This window comes from Pinus tabuliformis, chromosome 4_2, assembly GCF_031772625.1.
Source record: "Pinus tabuliformis cultivar Carrire ecotype Pingquan chromosome 4_2, CPIR1, whole genome shotgun sequence".
Lineage (NCBI taxonomy): Eukaryota > Viridiplantae > Streptophyta > Pinopsida > Pinales > Pinaceae > Pinus > Pinus tabuliformis.
Window position 1 is genome coordinate 122360061 of NC_142304.1, and position 14302 is coordinate 122374362.

General features: G+C 39.8%; 1 protein-coding gene across 8 annotated transcripts in view; it reads left to right on the top strand.

Moving 5' to 3' along the window:
• LOC149168551 (K+-H+ exchange-like protein) overlaps positions 1-14302 on the top strand; it is a 303090-nt gene that overhangs the window by 128794 nt on the left and 159994 nt on the right. For 7 of the 8 annotated variants that reach the window (XM_089428310.1, XM_089428308.1, XM_089428306.1 and 4 more), the window contains one exon: positions 6690-6761. The exons of the other annotated variant lie outside the window; for it this stretch is intronic. In XM_089428310.1, the coding sequence (XP_089284436.1) occupies positions 6690-6761 (72 nt within the window). The remainder of the gene's footprint in view (positions 1-6689; positions 6762-14302) is intronic. 8 annotated transcript variants of the gene reach the window in all.

The following is a 14302-nucleotide window of genomic DNA, read 5'->3' on the forward strand; positions in this document are numbered from 1 at the left end:
TGAGTGTAAGTGTACTTGTGTCAATGGTTCTTTCACTGTGAGGGGAAAAGGTGAAGGTGAGTTCCAGGTTGAAAGGGATCAGTCCCAACTCGGCTAGGAACACACAACACAAAGGACATACACAACTTTTGGCGGAGCAGTCCACTCGGATGCGGCAGTCACAACATACAAGGTAAGATAACACGTACAACACTCACAGATCAGTCCGAGACGAGTGCAACAATTGTTACAACAAGGTTCATGTGAAAGGTCTGTCTGATGTCCGGCAGAGCAGTCGACACAGATGGGACATCACTCACATCATATACAACACATTTCCATTAATAGATTATGCATTACAACAAACGAATTAGCTCATAGGTGGAACACATGGTTAAAGATCAGTCTTACAACAAATACAATACATGTGTGAAAACGTGCTGGCCTGTTGACAGGCTTCTAAATTAAGCGAAAGTTCCAAGACACATCGTTACACCACACATCACTAACCCCATCAGCGAGGCGTTGGAGCCACTACTTACTCCTCAAAGAAAAGTTTACAGACTTTGTTGGCTATGTGAGAGGAGCTGAGGTGAAAAGTCCTTTCATGTACAAATGAAGGGGGGTATTTATAGCCAAGGGTGAAACTGACCCTTGTGACTGTTCGACTACCCTCATGGCCGTTCGACTTCCATGACTTTCTGACTTACCTGATTTTATTTTCAACAAGTGGGTCTCTTGGACTTCCACGTTACATTACATTGATAGACAACAAGCCCATAGTAGAGATGTGGGCAACATGACTCATGACTTGACTTGACATGGCTTGACATGACATTGCTGGTACATTTGTGCTGCTGCTGGAGTGCATGTCGAGCTAGAGTGCTGCTGAGTGATGGATACCTTTATGGTGTACCATAACTTCACCTTCGCATGGCGAAATGCGCGGAGTCTTCGACGGTCCTTGGTTCACTTGATGAAGCTTTAACATGTTTTTCCTTGCTTTCATTCTGGAAGGCTCGACAGGCTCACTTGTTCGTGAAGGTGCATTTTCATTGCGTTCGTCCACTTCGCATGCTTCGCTTGTTCGTTCGTTGGTGAACTTGTCCATCTATATGTGCTCCCTTTGTTCATCCCGTTCGTTGCCTTGACATGTTTGTTGGTGTACCTGTACCTGCAGTCACTCATGATGAGACGACATCAAATCCAAAACCTCCTAGTCTACCATGACACATGATCATTCGAATGCAAGTGACCGGGAGAGGCAGCAGGGCTGTGATGCGGGATGATGGCTCCGGGCAACTACTGATGAAAACTGTGCAAGAGTCACTGAGAGATGGAGATAGGCGATCTGAGTTGACAGTGACTGACTGCAAGGTCTAGCTTGGCTGGGAGGAAAAATTGCGCAAATTTTGGGAGGAACAATCTGGGCTGCTGGAAGGCAAGGCAGGCATGCTCTGCGCATTTTTTAGAATGAACAGTCAGCAGGGGCTAGACAACCAAATTTGCACAATTTTCCAGAGGAACGGGCCGAGCTGCATGAGGGGTCAGCAGGCAGGGATTGCGCAATTTTCCTGGGGAACTTCCCGGGAGATTGGAAACCAGATCTGCGCAATTCCCAGAGGGAATTTCCAGTTGGCTGCTGGGGTCACTGGCAGCCAGATCTGCACAATTCCCAGAGGGAACTGCCAGTTGGCTGCTGGGGTCACTGGCAGCCAGACTTGCGTAATTCCCAGAGGGAACTGCCAGTTGGCTGCTTAGTCACTGGCAGCAAAAACTGCGCAATTCCTGGAGGGAACAGGCAGTCTGGTGTTGGCTGGGAAAACTGCATTAAGGCCGGGAGGTCGGCCTGCTGATCATCTCTGCGCAATTTCTGAGCTGAGCTGATTGATGGGCAGCGAGAGGCCTGCTCATGAGCACTGTGCAATTTCTGAGATGAATAGCCAGTCGACTGTCTAGGTGGCCAGCATGAGTGTTGATTAAAATGCTTGCGGGCAGCATAGCTTGAAAGAACTAGCTTGGTGCTTCTGCGCTGTTCTAGTTGACAGTCGATCGAGTCGAAAGCAGTGTTTTAAAAACCGGTTACCGGTCTAACCGGTCGGTTAGCAAGCCTGCCGGTCTAAACCGGCCAAAAAACCCGGTTTGAATGCTGATTTATCCATTTTTGTGCCCTAACCGGTGAAAACCGGCCGGTTTAGGACGGAACCGGCCGGTTTTAGGCACAACCACCATAAAGTTAAAAAAGCATGTTTTTGACTGTGTTTGAGGGGTTTTGGGGGGGAACTAAGGGTGTTTCAACCCTAACAATGTTGGTAATTAATGGTAATGTTAAATTCTTAAAGTAAAAGTGACATTTCCTTTAATTTTCATTTTCATCCTTTTACTTAAATTTTTAACATTACCATGAAATGACTCAGGATGTTTGAGAGTGGTTTCGACCTCATTGGATTTCATATGGAGAAACTAGAATTTTAGATTTCCTCAAAATTTAGCAGACTTAATGGTTTTCAGGATTTCATGGTTTGGGGGTAAACAATAAATGCAATTAGAGCTCTAAATGATGAGAAAAACTCCTGATCTAGATCCCATTGTGTTGGACGATATTGATCCAACATCAGAATGGGTGGAGGAGACTGAAGAACCTGTGTTTGAGGCTGATTTTGATATCGACATGGCTTTGGCGGGGGATGAAGCAGATTATGTGGTGGCATCAGAACCAGGATCAATAGCGGCATCAAGGAAAGGCAAAGAACCAATGGAAGGCACTAGTCATGCGGGTCGACAAACTCGTGCTTCCATTAGGTCCACTTCTATTGTCATTGGTGGCATTGATACTGAGGTTGTAGATCAGGCTGAGGCATCCTCAGACTCTGAACCAGATGATGTCTATGTAGCTCCTGATGATGATCTTGTGTCTACTACTAGTAGTGGTAATGAACTTGATGATTGATCATGTGTATACTGTAGACTTGTAGTAGGCCAATGGCCTCATAGCTTGCAACATTGTTTTTGGACTTTATAGGCCATTTAGAGCCTCATTTCTTATGTATTTTGCTATTTTGTTGATAATATGTATTGCACTCGGTGCCATTTTGATGTATTCACCTTTACATGGTATATAAATGAGCAAACTTTGCATATTTTGTCTCTATTGGCTTGGAATCATGGTTTTACATCTTAAAAATAGTTTTGTTTCATTAAAAATTAATTATTTAATGTATTTTTTAAAAACCGGTTCGTTTAGACAAAACCAGTCCCGGTTAGACCAGTTCCGGTCGGTAAATCGGTTCATTAGGTGGACCGGTCCGGTCACCGGTTCCGGTTTTAAAAACATTGGTCGAAAGCAGGGTGATGGTCTGGCTGTCAATGAAGAGTATGCTCGTCAGAACTTTAGCAAAAATGACTAAGTGTGTGAACAGTCGAAAGATGCATAGGTGATCATACGGACACACACTCGCATGACTTGACGACGAAACAACCAAACCATTCGGATACATATGTTAAAGATGACTGATCGACGGTGCAAGCGAAAAGCGCGACACTTGTGATTGATCGTTCATGATCGAGACGACGCTTGTGCGACAGTGAATGTGACTCTGTGTGTGAGTGCGACAAATGCTTTCATCACGAACACATCAAACACATACGAAGCAAATACTTTGAGCATAACTAGAAAAGGGTCGCAAGCATGACTTAAACATCAACATGCATAGACTTGAGTGCAATAAACAAGCAAGGCGAATGTAAAGACCCACACGAGCTCACAGAGTGAACCCGAGTGTGTGCAGTGATCAAGTGAAACTCTCCAAGGGAGGCTCCGAAATTGGTGTAGGCCAAAATTTTGGACGGTGGTTGTAGTCACTACAACATATTGATACTCTTGCAGCGCACCTTTCCATTGAAGAAATCTTTCATGTTGTCCAGTATTCTATTACTTCTAGAGTTAATGCGTTGGGAAGATTTTCCAACATCAATATAAACTGGGCGTGTTTTGATATTTGGACTTGGGTCTACATGGAACTTTTGGAAATTTTCTCTATGGGAAGATACATCTGCTTGATGAATATCATCTTCAGTAGCAATTGAAACCTTTCCATCAGCTGGATCCAACAACAAATTGTTCTTTTCTGGCATACATTATTTACATCACTATCCATGGGGGAAATTTCACTGGGAGATTTTGGTTTGTGTCTTAATGCTAAAGGCTTCTCATCCTCGGAGTCAACACCACGCATAGGGGAACCTTCACTGGGTGGTTTTGTCGACTGTTTTACTTGAAACCTCATACGCAAGGGAACATCATCATCTGAATCATTCTCAGACTTCACAGACTTTGTTTGCATAGATTCTTTAGGCTGAATAACTTTGCTAGTAGGCAACAAATTGCAGTTTTGTTTTTGAATCTCTGGCCAATGTGTTTTTTGTAGCTCCTTTTGGCAATATAGACACCTCATGACTTAAAGGTTTGCCATCTTCAGAATCATCACTGTCTTCTTCAACGTTTTCCTCATTGTTATGATATTGTTCATCTTCTTGTTTCTCAAGATAGTCTTCATCCACATCATCTTCATTTGTATCATCATCTTGATCTACATAATCTTGATCGACATCGTTTTCATATTCATCATTCTCTATTACATCTTCATTGTCATTATCATCATTCTGATCAAAATTTTCTTTTCCTGCTTGACCTTGTTTCGTTTCTTTACCGTCACTATCATCTTCCTTGTTATGGATTTCTATTAGATGCGCTTTAACTTCTGCATATGATTTTTCCCATTGCTGAAGCTTTTCTTGAATTTTACTACACTGCTCAATAAATTCAAGACGTAAACGTAATGGCATATTGCGCGGTGAACAACGTTCAAAGACTCACATGGTTATATTGTGCGGCGGATAATGTTCAAAGTCTCGCATGGCTTTGATACCACTGGAGCAACAAGACTTATAGTGTGATGACTTTAAATGTAAAAATACACAAGAGGTATTTGTAATAATAATTTATTACATATAAAATGTACAAGTGATGTTGAATGTTACAATGAGGCCTTGCTTATATACCTAGGCAGGTGTCCTTTCATGATTGGGCATGTCTTTTAGACATGCTTTTTCACTTAACTAATGACTACTTAACATAATTAGTACTTGATTATTTAGTATTTACATTTATTTAATTTTATATAACTTATATTCGTAACATCGTGACAGCAATGATGGCGTGATGGATGGCAAATGTGACAGTGTCACCATGACAGATGTGATATTGAACATGACAATGATATGTTGGCAGCTCCCTTGGACTTGTTTCGGTCAGTTCACAAACGTAGTTGTGAACAGACTTGGGTTAGCACTAGGAGGCCTGATGTAATGATGTATCTCACTATGGATGTACTTTGTATCTTAGCTGAACAATTGATGAACATGTAATAGAAGTAGAATCTGGTTGGGTTTTCCCCCTTTTGGGGTTTTGCCCTGGTCTTTGATCTAACTTTTGGTGTCTCTATTGTGTATGCTTTTCTTCCACTGTTCCTTATTGTTCCATTGCATTGTTGTTTATTGTTCTCTCTACTTAATTGCTAATGATGATATGATATGATGTAAATGCTATATGGAAAAATGTAATGTGAAATTGATGAAAAGTTCATAAATGCAAATATCTACAACAAAGAACAATCTATCCCTAAGAAAAATTAATAGAGAATAAGGTGTCTTTCAAATTGGTATTACATCTTCAATGTTGGTTAACCTGCAGCTGCAAATGATTTCATCCTCACTATAGAGTGCCTTAGATCATGAGCTCTGGCTTGTTGCTATACAATTATAGGGTATAGATCAATGGAGAATGATTTGCATGCTTATCAACGTTTTGTTGGCCACATGACAAACATGTACTTATGGATATTTTTAGTGCACTTTCTTGATGCAGATAAATCATATAATGCAATGGAACTCTTTGTTGGGCTTTTCTGGCAATAGGTTGTTAAAGGAAGCAATGTATCTTCTTGATTTTCTTATATTTTAGTTTAAAATTACCTCACCTTTCACTTCTTTTCTTCGAGCTATAGTGCAGTTACAATGATTTCTATGCTTGGGCTTCCAATTGTTATTGATAATGATCTTTTCCAGGTGACTCTTGATCATCATAAAAAAAAAATTATCCCTATGATCATAACATCCCTGATAGTTGTTCCTCTCTTGCAGAGAAGCATAGATATTGGTTTGCATCCATCATTAAAATGACATCTTTAATACAAGAGAGGCACACGTTAAGAAAATTAGCAATTTAAAAATTTCGTACACTAATTGTTCAACATCCTTCTGAATTTAAATTGCTTCAAATCTCTAGCGATGTAATAGTGACATTCAGCTTTGAGTATGCCACAAAACAATTTTGTTTTCTGCATGATACAAGAATCATTTCCTAATGTACATGTAGTTTATGGCTTATGTGCAAATTTAAAACCTGATCTTGATAATATCTGAAGGATTGGGATATTAATCCTATTTTTTCTTCTCACAATTTGATGACAGCATTCATTTTAAAGCAATTTCTTTGACGGCATTTTCTATAAGTTACTTTCTAAAGGAATTTTATGTTATTTTTTGCTGTAATAATCATTAGTAGTGATAAAAGGAGTACCATTGCTTCATATTTAAGACAAATTTGCAAGTAATTGTGATTTATTTTATTTCTGTAAATTAATTATCAGGTTGTTCCTCTACCAAACGTACCTTTGTTTTGGAACTTGTTTCGTGCACATGCTCACTGGCGAGCTCTTCAGGTGTGTTTGTATTTGAAGGATGAAGGATTAATCATCTCCTATGCTAAGGACTATTTCTGATGGGTGAAATTTGTTGCTTCTTTGCTTTTAATTGTCTTAAGACACTTACGAAAGGTCTTTGTTTTTGTTTAAAAATGGGAATTATTTTCCTTCTGTTTATTCTGATGCTGAGTTCACAAAGGCTTTTTTCTTTGGAATGCAGAAAATTTTTGGAAGTATTTCTCTCTGCAATATCATGCTTTTTTTTTAGGTTAAATGCCCATGGAAAACCCCAGAGTACTTCCCCTCATTTTGAGGATGGTACCCATGGTAAACCCTAGGGTGTTCAGGACATAAGGCTGGTCAACAACTAGGCTTGAAGCCATTACAATAATATACTTGTTAAGAGCTCAGCATGACGACTGTGGAAATTGAACTCTGGTGGGGAGGATAAAACATTATTCACAACCACTCAAGCTAAACCCAATTGGCTCTGCAATATCATGTTATGCTTTAATGTTCCACATTTATCTATTCCCATTGAAAGTGACAATTAGATAAACATCTAAGTGCATTATGAATTTGATAATAGTTACCACATCTAGTAATGCCTTGCCACATAATTAATATCCATTTATTACTGACAAGGGAAAATTTTATCTTCTTAGAATATATTTGAAGTCGTTATTGATTTTTTGCTTGCAAGGGGTGTTTGTATTTTATTGACTAGGTATGCATTGCATGTTAACCGCCAAAACTATCTCTTTCTTTTTTCTTCTTATCTTTTTTGTATTCAAAGCAAACCAGCACTCAACAATGCTGAGAAAGAGGTGGTAAAGCAAATGAATGAGCTTTTTCATTGGGGATTCATTCAACCATCCAAGAACCCATTTGGTGCTCCAGAGCCATTGGTAAATAAAACAGATGGTTTCATTAGAATGTTTATAGATCACAAGGCCTTGAACTAAGTCATCATAAGAGATAAATATGCTCTTCCTCCCATTGATGATATTTTGGATATTATGAATAGTATTGCCCATAAGTTGAGTAGTTGATATTACTAAGATAAATTGGAGTGAAGAATGTGCTTTAAACTTCTTTTTCCATACTGATATTCGTCATGAGTTCTACTTACACCCTTTGGTCTTACTAACGCCCCACCTACTTTCTTGAGGCAATTAATCTTACTAGACATCTGAAGAAAATCAGTATTGTACACCAACTCCCGAATGCGATGCAGATAATTACTTGATATGGGAATCTAGAATGGAAGTCCATTTGCAAGCTCATGATGTATGGCAATCGGTTGTTTCTGGAGACACATCTACTGATGAAGCTAAAAGGTACAATTCGAAAGCCATGAATGTCATTCTTAATGTTCTGCCAAATTCCGTAAAAGCAAAAATTGGTCAATGTTCAACAGCCAAAATTCTTTGGAAAGGCTCCATAATCTCTACTCAAAGAAGCATGCAAGTCAAGATATAGATCTTGAAAATCATGCAGATCCTAATGATGATAGTGAAGAAGTTGAAGGAATGAGTAAGATTGAATTTCAAAATGAAGTGATCAAGGTGATAAAAGAACTTAAAAGTCAAAGGGAAAAGGCAAAAATTTTGGAAGCAGAATTGGAAATAGCAAAAGGATGTGTTGAAGAACTCAATAAGAAAAATGAAGAATCCAAGAAAATCATTAGCAGTCTTAGAGTACAGTTGGAAGAAGCTAGAAAGATCGAAAGTCATAATTGAAAAATACAGAGAAAGAAAATCACACACTCAAGGAAGAGGTTGTTCAAAAGCAACAGGAACTTGATGTAGCCTTTGCAGAGATTAGCAGGCTTAAGAAACAAGTGCAGGAAGCAGAAATTGAAAAGAAGGATTTGGCAAGTCAATTAAAAGAATCTGATCAAAGATGCATATATGCAGTTGACCAGAAGCAAAAGGAATTGGAAATCCCTTCAGCAGAAATAAGCAGGCTCAGGATTGAAAATGAAAAGCAGAAGGAACAGATACAGGTACTTAACAGAGAAGTGGAAAAGACCACTCTTCTAAAGCTACAGGTTGAAGAAGCAGAAAGAAGAAGACAAATCTTGAAAAGCTGGTTTCAAGAAGACCTTGCTCAAAAGCAAGGAGAACTTGATGCAACTCTTAATGAGATCAACAATCTCAAGGAATTGCAAAAAGAACAATTGCAGGATAGGACAGATAAAGAAGTGGCTCAATTGAAGATGAAGGTAGAAAAAGCAGCTAAGGCTCTAGTTGATGAAGGTACTAAACCTAATTTGAGAAGAAGAAGAGTAAACCTAAGAAGAACATTACAACTCTGAAGAATGATGCCAAAACAGTTAAAGAAAAAGGACATAAGACTACACTGCCTCCGAAGAAAAGTGAACCATCTAGACAAGATAAATCATCTAGGTACGTTCGTCTATTTAATGGTTATTGTTTTTCATGTGCTGAATTTGGACATATGGCTAGGGATTGTAAAGTTGTTGACAAGTACAATTATCAAGGACCGACCTTCGAATGAATTATCTAGGTACGCACGTTCATTTAATGGTTATTGCTTTTTATGTGCTAACTATGGACATATGGCTAGGGATTGTGAAGTTTTTGACAGGTACAATCATTATTCACAAAACCCTATAAGCAAGTTTGCAAGATCACGAGACAGATACCAAATGGAATCTTATATGGATGACATTGAATGCTTCAAATGTCACAATTACGGACACAACTTGAGAGTGCAGGTATAATACTGATAAGGAATATTATAAATGTCATAACTATGGACACATAGCTCGTCCCGCAGGTACAAGATGTAATCAACCATGAATGAAAAGCTTGACAACGAGAACAAGAAGATTTAGAAAAGAAAATAGGTATAGGATGAGCAAGAAGCGTAGGAAGGCAATATGGTCTCAACAATTATGCTTTTAGGGTTCATAAAAGGTTGTGAGGAATTAGCACTTGCTTCAAATAATGACTCAAGTCAAGATGGCCCGTTCGGTGACTCTATTTTGAACGATTCGGCTCATCGACTCCAATTTTGAAGAGGGGGAATATTATTGTAGTATGTGGCACAGGTCTACCACTGACAAACAAACAACATGGACAAAATGGCAGCTCTAAGTCAGATATGTCAGATCTATAACAGGTTTAAGTGGAGATGAACAATCATAAGATATTGGTCCACAATGTTCGACCATTAGAGTATCGACATTAATAACAGGTTATCATACTCACCAAAGGAAATCTATATGATGCACAACATATCAGGGGGAGCAAATGTAGGATTAAAGGTCCACAGGGATCATCATTGACAAATTATTACAAGAAGGCTTCTCGTTAGTGGGAGCACAGACGGATGACAAGTCCACATGAAGCAGGAAGATTGTCGGTGGGAGTCACCCTATTCCATTGAAGTCAAAGGGGGAGAGAAATGGCTCGTTCGGTTACTCTATTTTGAACGATTCGGCTTGTCAACTCCAATTTTGAAGAGGGGGAGTATTATCGCATTATGTGGCACAAGTCTACCATTGACAAACAAACAACATGGACAAAATGGCAGCTCTAAGTCAGATATGTCAGATCTATAACATGTTTAAGTGGAGATGAACAATCATAGGATATAGGTCCACACTGTTTGACCATCAGGGTATCGACATTAATGACAGGTTATCATACCCAACAAAGGAAATCTATATGATGCACGACATATTAGGGGGAGCAAATGCACGATTAAAGGTCTGTAGGGATCATCATTGACAGATTATTACAAGAAGGCTTCTTGTCAGGGGGAGCACAGACAGATGACAGGTCCACATGAAGCGGGAAGATTGTCAGGGGGAGTCACCCTATTCCATTGAAGTCAAAGGGGGAGAGAAAAGCTGTAATGTCCCTTCCTAAAATAATTTGGAACAAGACTAATTATTGCATTTTGGGGGCAATTTTGGAGATAGTGAGGCCTATTCGATTTTTATTAGGAGATTAGACTTATGAGAAGTTATTTTGTTGTGGTTAAATTACACATGGGGGCCACCCATACTAGGGAAATACACACTCCCTAGTTCGGTTTGCATGATGGTGGTTAAGTTTTTCATGTAGGTGGTTTAGTGAGGGCCCACGATGGAGGTAAAATTGGAGGGAACAATGCTCCACGAAATCTATATAAGTAAGGTAGCTCTCCTCATTTCATTCATCTTATTGGAGTATATCGATTTTTCTTTGGTTGCTTGAGTTGCTTAGCCGAGTCACTGGTTGTTTAGCATGAGTTCTTCAGGCGAAGAGCTCACCCTTTCTTTGGGGGACTTCGAGTGCCACCCTAGAAGGGTTTTCTTCATTTCTTCAGGAGGAGTATCAAATTGTGATTCCCAAAAATAACATTCCCTTCCAAGTTGTGCGTATTACTGGGGAACACAGTGGAGAGGAGGCCAAGTTCATTGGTGGTGCTTAGCAATGGAGATTTGATGTGAGATTTTCCGGAGAGGAGGTTAGGGAGGATTTTCAGCATCTGGGAGAGTTTGGGAGCTGATTGAGCTTTTGGCTTGGCAGTGTGACTTTCGCACTACCTGGGCCAGCGCAGAGGTAGTGTGTGGGAGCTCATTTGGTGGGTAGAGTATTAGTCCATGAGGTTGAGCTTTGTTGTGGAGGTTAGAGGAAATATTTGGAGCGGTGTTTTCTTCCATTTCAAAGCTTGGAGGAGGACTTTGTGGTCATTCCTTGCAGGCCGTATTTCTGGAGCTGTTTGGAGGGCATGGGCCATAGAAGAGGTCGAATTTGGGAGGTCAAAATTTGGCCAAACCATTTCTGGGTTTTTGACAAGGATCCCAGATATAAAGTTTCAGAATTTTTTGAGCACCAGAAGTGGGGTTTTCAGCCATATCTTTGCAGTAGACAGTGCAGAATTGTTGGGGATTGCATAGTGCCTTTGGGGGTTGATTTTGGGAGGTCAAAATCGGGCCAAACCATTTTTAGGTTTTGTGGGTTTTGGCCAAGGAGTTTGTGGCTGAAGTTTCATCACTTTCTGAGCACCGGAGGCGGGGTTTCTTGTAGCTCCTTTCCAGCCAACAGTTGTAGTTACTGGGAGACAACGCAGAGCATTAGAGGAGCAGTTCTTTCCAGCATTGAGATTACTATTTGACACTTGAGTTCTGTCAAGCTTGCCCTTGAGGCAAGCCTAGGTGCATATTCTGCACTATTGTACTTGCTTCACTCCATTAATAAAATGGCTCAGTTAGTTCACATTTCTGTTGTGTATTGAGCATTTGTTGTTCGTTTATTTTTTCTGTGTATGAATCACATTTGCTTATGTATATCGCTGTCTGTTCCAAATTTTCTGCATTTGGGACATTACAAAAACCTGAGGAGATTGAAATCTTGAGAAGGAGATGAAGTATGATGTCAGGGGAAGTTGTACTTGTAGGAGTACGTGTATTCCCATCAATGACAAAAGGGGAGATTGTTGGATGGTGTTGCCGTTGATGTCAACCCATGGAGTTGACTGAGTTTGAATTTGACTAAAAACATCAGTCATTGGTGTCAAATGGTTATTGAATGCTTCCTAGTAAATTGTCGGATTACATCAAGTTGGCATCTCCACCGTTGGATGGTTGAAAACCCAAGTCCGAGGGTTTGGGTTCCTTGGATTAAGGACATACCTAGACTTTGTTGAGGGTTTTTGACATGGTAAATCTTTAAGGTTGCATTGGAGATTGTTAAACACACACATGGCAAAGACAAATAGGAAAAATAAAACATGAGAGTACATTTTTTATTAACAAAACATATACATTTATAGTACATGGTTTGACCGTTGGGTTCCACATCCCAAGGTCTCTTGGACTTCCTTAGTCTATTCCGCTTCCACACTAACCCATAGAGGATTAGGTGTCCAACATTCCCCACCTTAATCTGAAGGGTTATGTATGAGTCCAAGAAGAGAGCTGTAATACAAAATGTGCAAAAAATGCATGGCAACACTAGGCTGAATGTGCTCTCTGAAATGTTGGTATAAGGGGCGCTGGTTTAAGGATGACCACCAACACTAGAATGCTTAGTGCAATTCCCGGATTCTTCCAATTCTAGCATGAAGCTCAAGTCTTTTGCTAGAGGAAGTGTTCCTGATGTTTTGAAGAGGGAAACCTTCAACCATGAAAGGGAGGTTTCACCCTGCATAAAAGGGAGAACTTCAACCTGAAAAGGGAAGTCTCAACCTGTGATGGTTTAAGGATGACCAACAACTCTAGAATGCTTAATGCAATTCCTGGAACTCTTCCGAAACTGGCAAGAAGCTGGAGTCTTCTGCTAGAGGAAGTGTCCCCAATTTTGTTCCTGGAATTCTTCCAAAATTGGCAAGAAGTTGAAGTCTTCTACTAGAGGAAGTGTCCTAGATTACCAAGTGAAGGCATGCTCAGGGGCATCTTTGTCTCTGGCTACAACTCTGAATCTGGTGTGGCAGGTTGTGCCTCAGGCTCACTTGATGTGGCTTTGAAGCTTGTAGATGACCATCATTTCCCCCCTGTCAGATACAAGGTGAGATGATGGAGAAAACTCAACTGCAAGACTGTTCAATACTCTAGAACAAGTTCTGACATGTGACTGGAATATCTTCTTGACTGTTGATGCCCATTGCCAAGAAGCGATCCATGCAAGATGAATCTTTGTTCTTGAGGGAGGTTTGTTTCTGAAGCATATGTTTGAAGAATGACTGGTTTGATGACAGTGCTTACATGGATGAAGATCAAAACAGTATCTTTCAGATGGCCAACTCGGTCACAATGTTGGCATTTCACAATCTGTTGTTGTTGCTGTTGCTGTGGAAGAGGGGTAGAATCTGGAACAGCTGGGGGTGAACTATCATGAAGGAATCCAACACTCTGAAATTGAATGGGCTCTGAGTAGTCTGGAATATGAAAGGACAAGTCCTTCTTATATCTGAGACCAGTTCTGTGTTTGTTGTGGACAAGCTCTTCCCAAGGTCTGATGATGGGCTTGGGAAGTGCAAGCTGAACTTCTGCATCTGCATGTAACCTTGCTGCTTTATGGGAGTCTGTTTCAATCTTCTGAACAAAAACAGGTTCAGAATGACTCCTCTGTTTTAATTCTTCTTGTTGTAGCTGAGATTCGAGCTGCAAAAAATCAATTTTCTCTTGTGCATTTTGTAGATAGACCTGAATGTCTGTGAGAGAAACTTTGCTGATTTTTAATGTATCATGAGTAGTAGACAATATCAGAGTTTTGAGGAACTCTAATACTTCATTGATTCTGGCCATTTTTTTCTTTAATGTCAGAATTACACCTTAAAAACTGATCACAACTACTACTCAATGCAGAAAAGTAATACCCACTAGCAATATCCTTTATAAATGTGTAGCAAATGATCAGTGTGCAACTAGCAAGCACCAATTACAATCCATTACATAAAAATAAGAGTTTACTCATGACCAACACTATGTTCTGACAATACAACCGACTAAACTTTTCTCCACAAAAGATTACTTTTATTTGTCAAAACAATCATTGCCTTTATACAGCCCACCAAACTCTTATGCAACAGTCGAATCA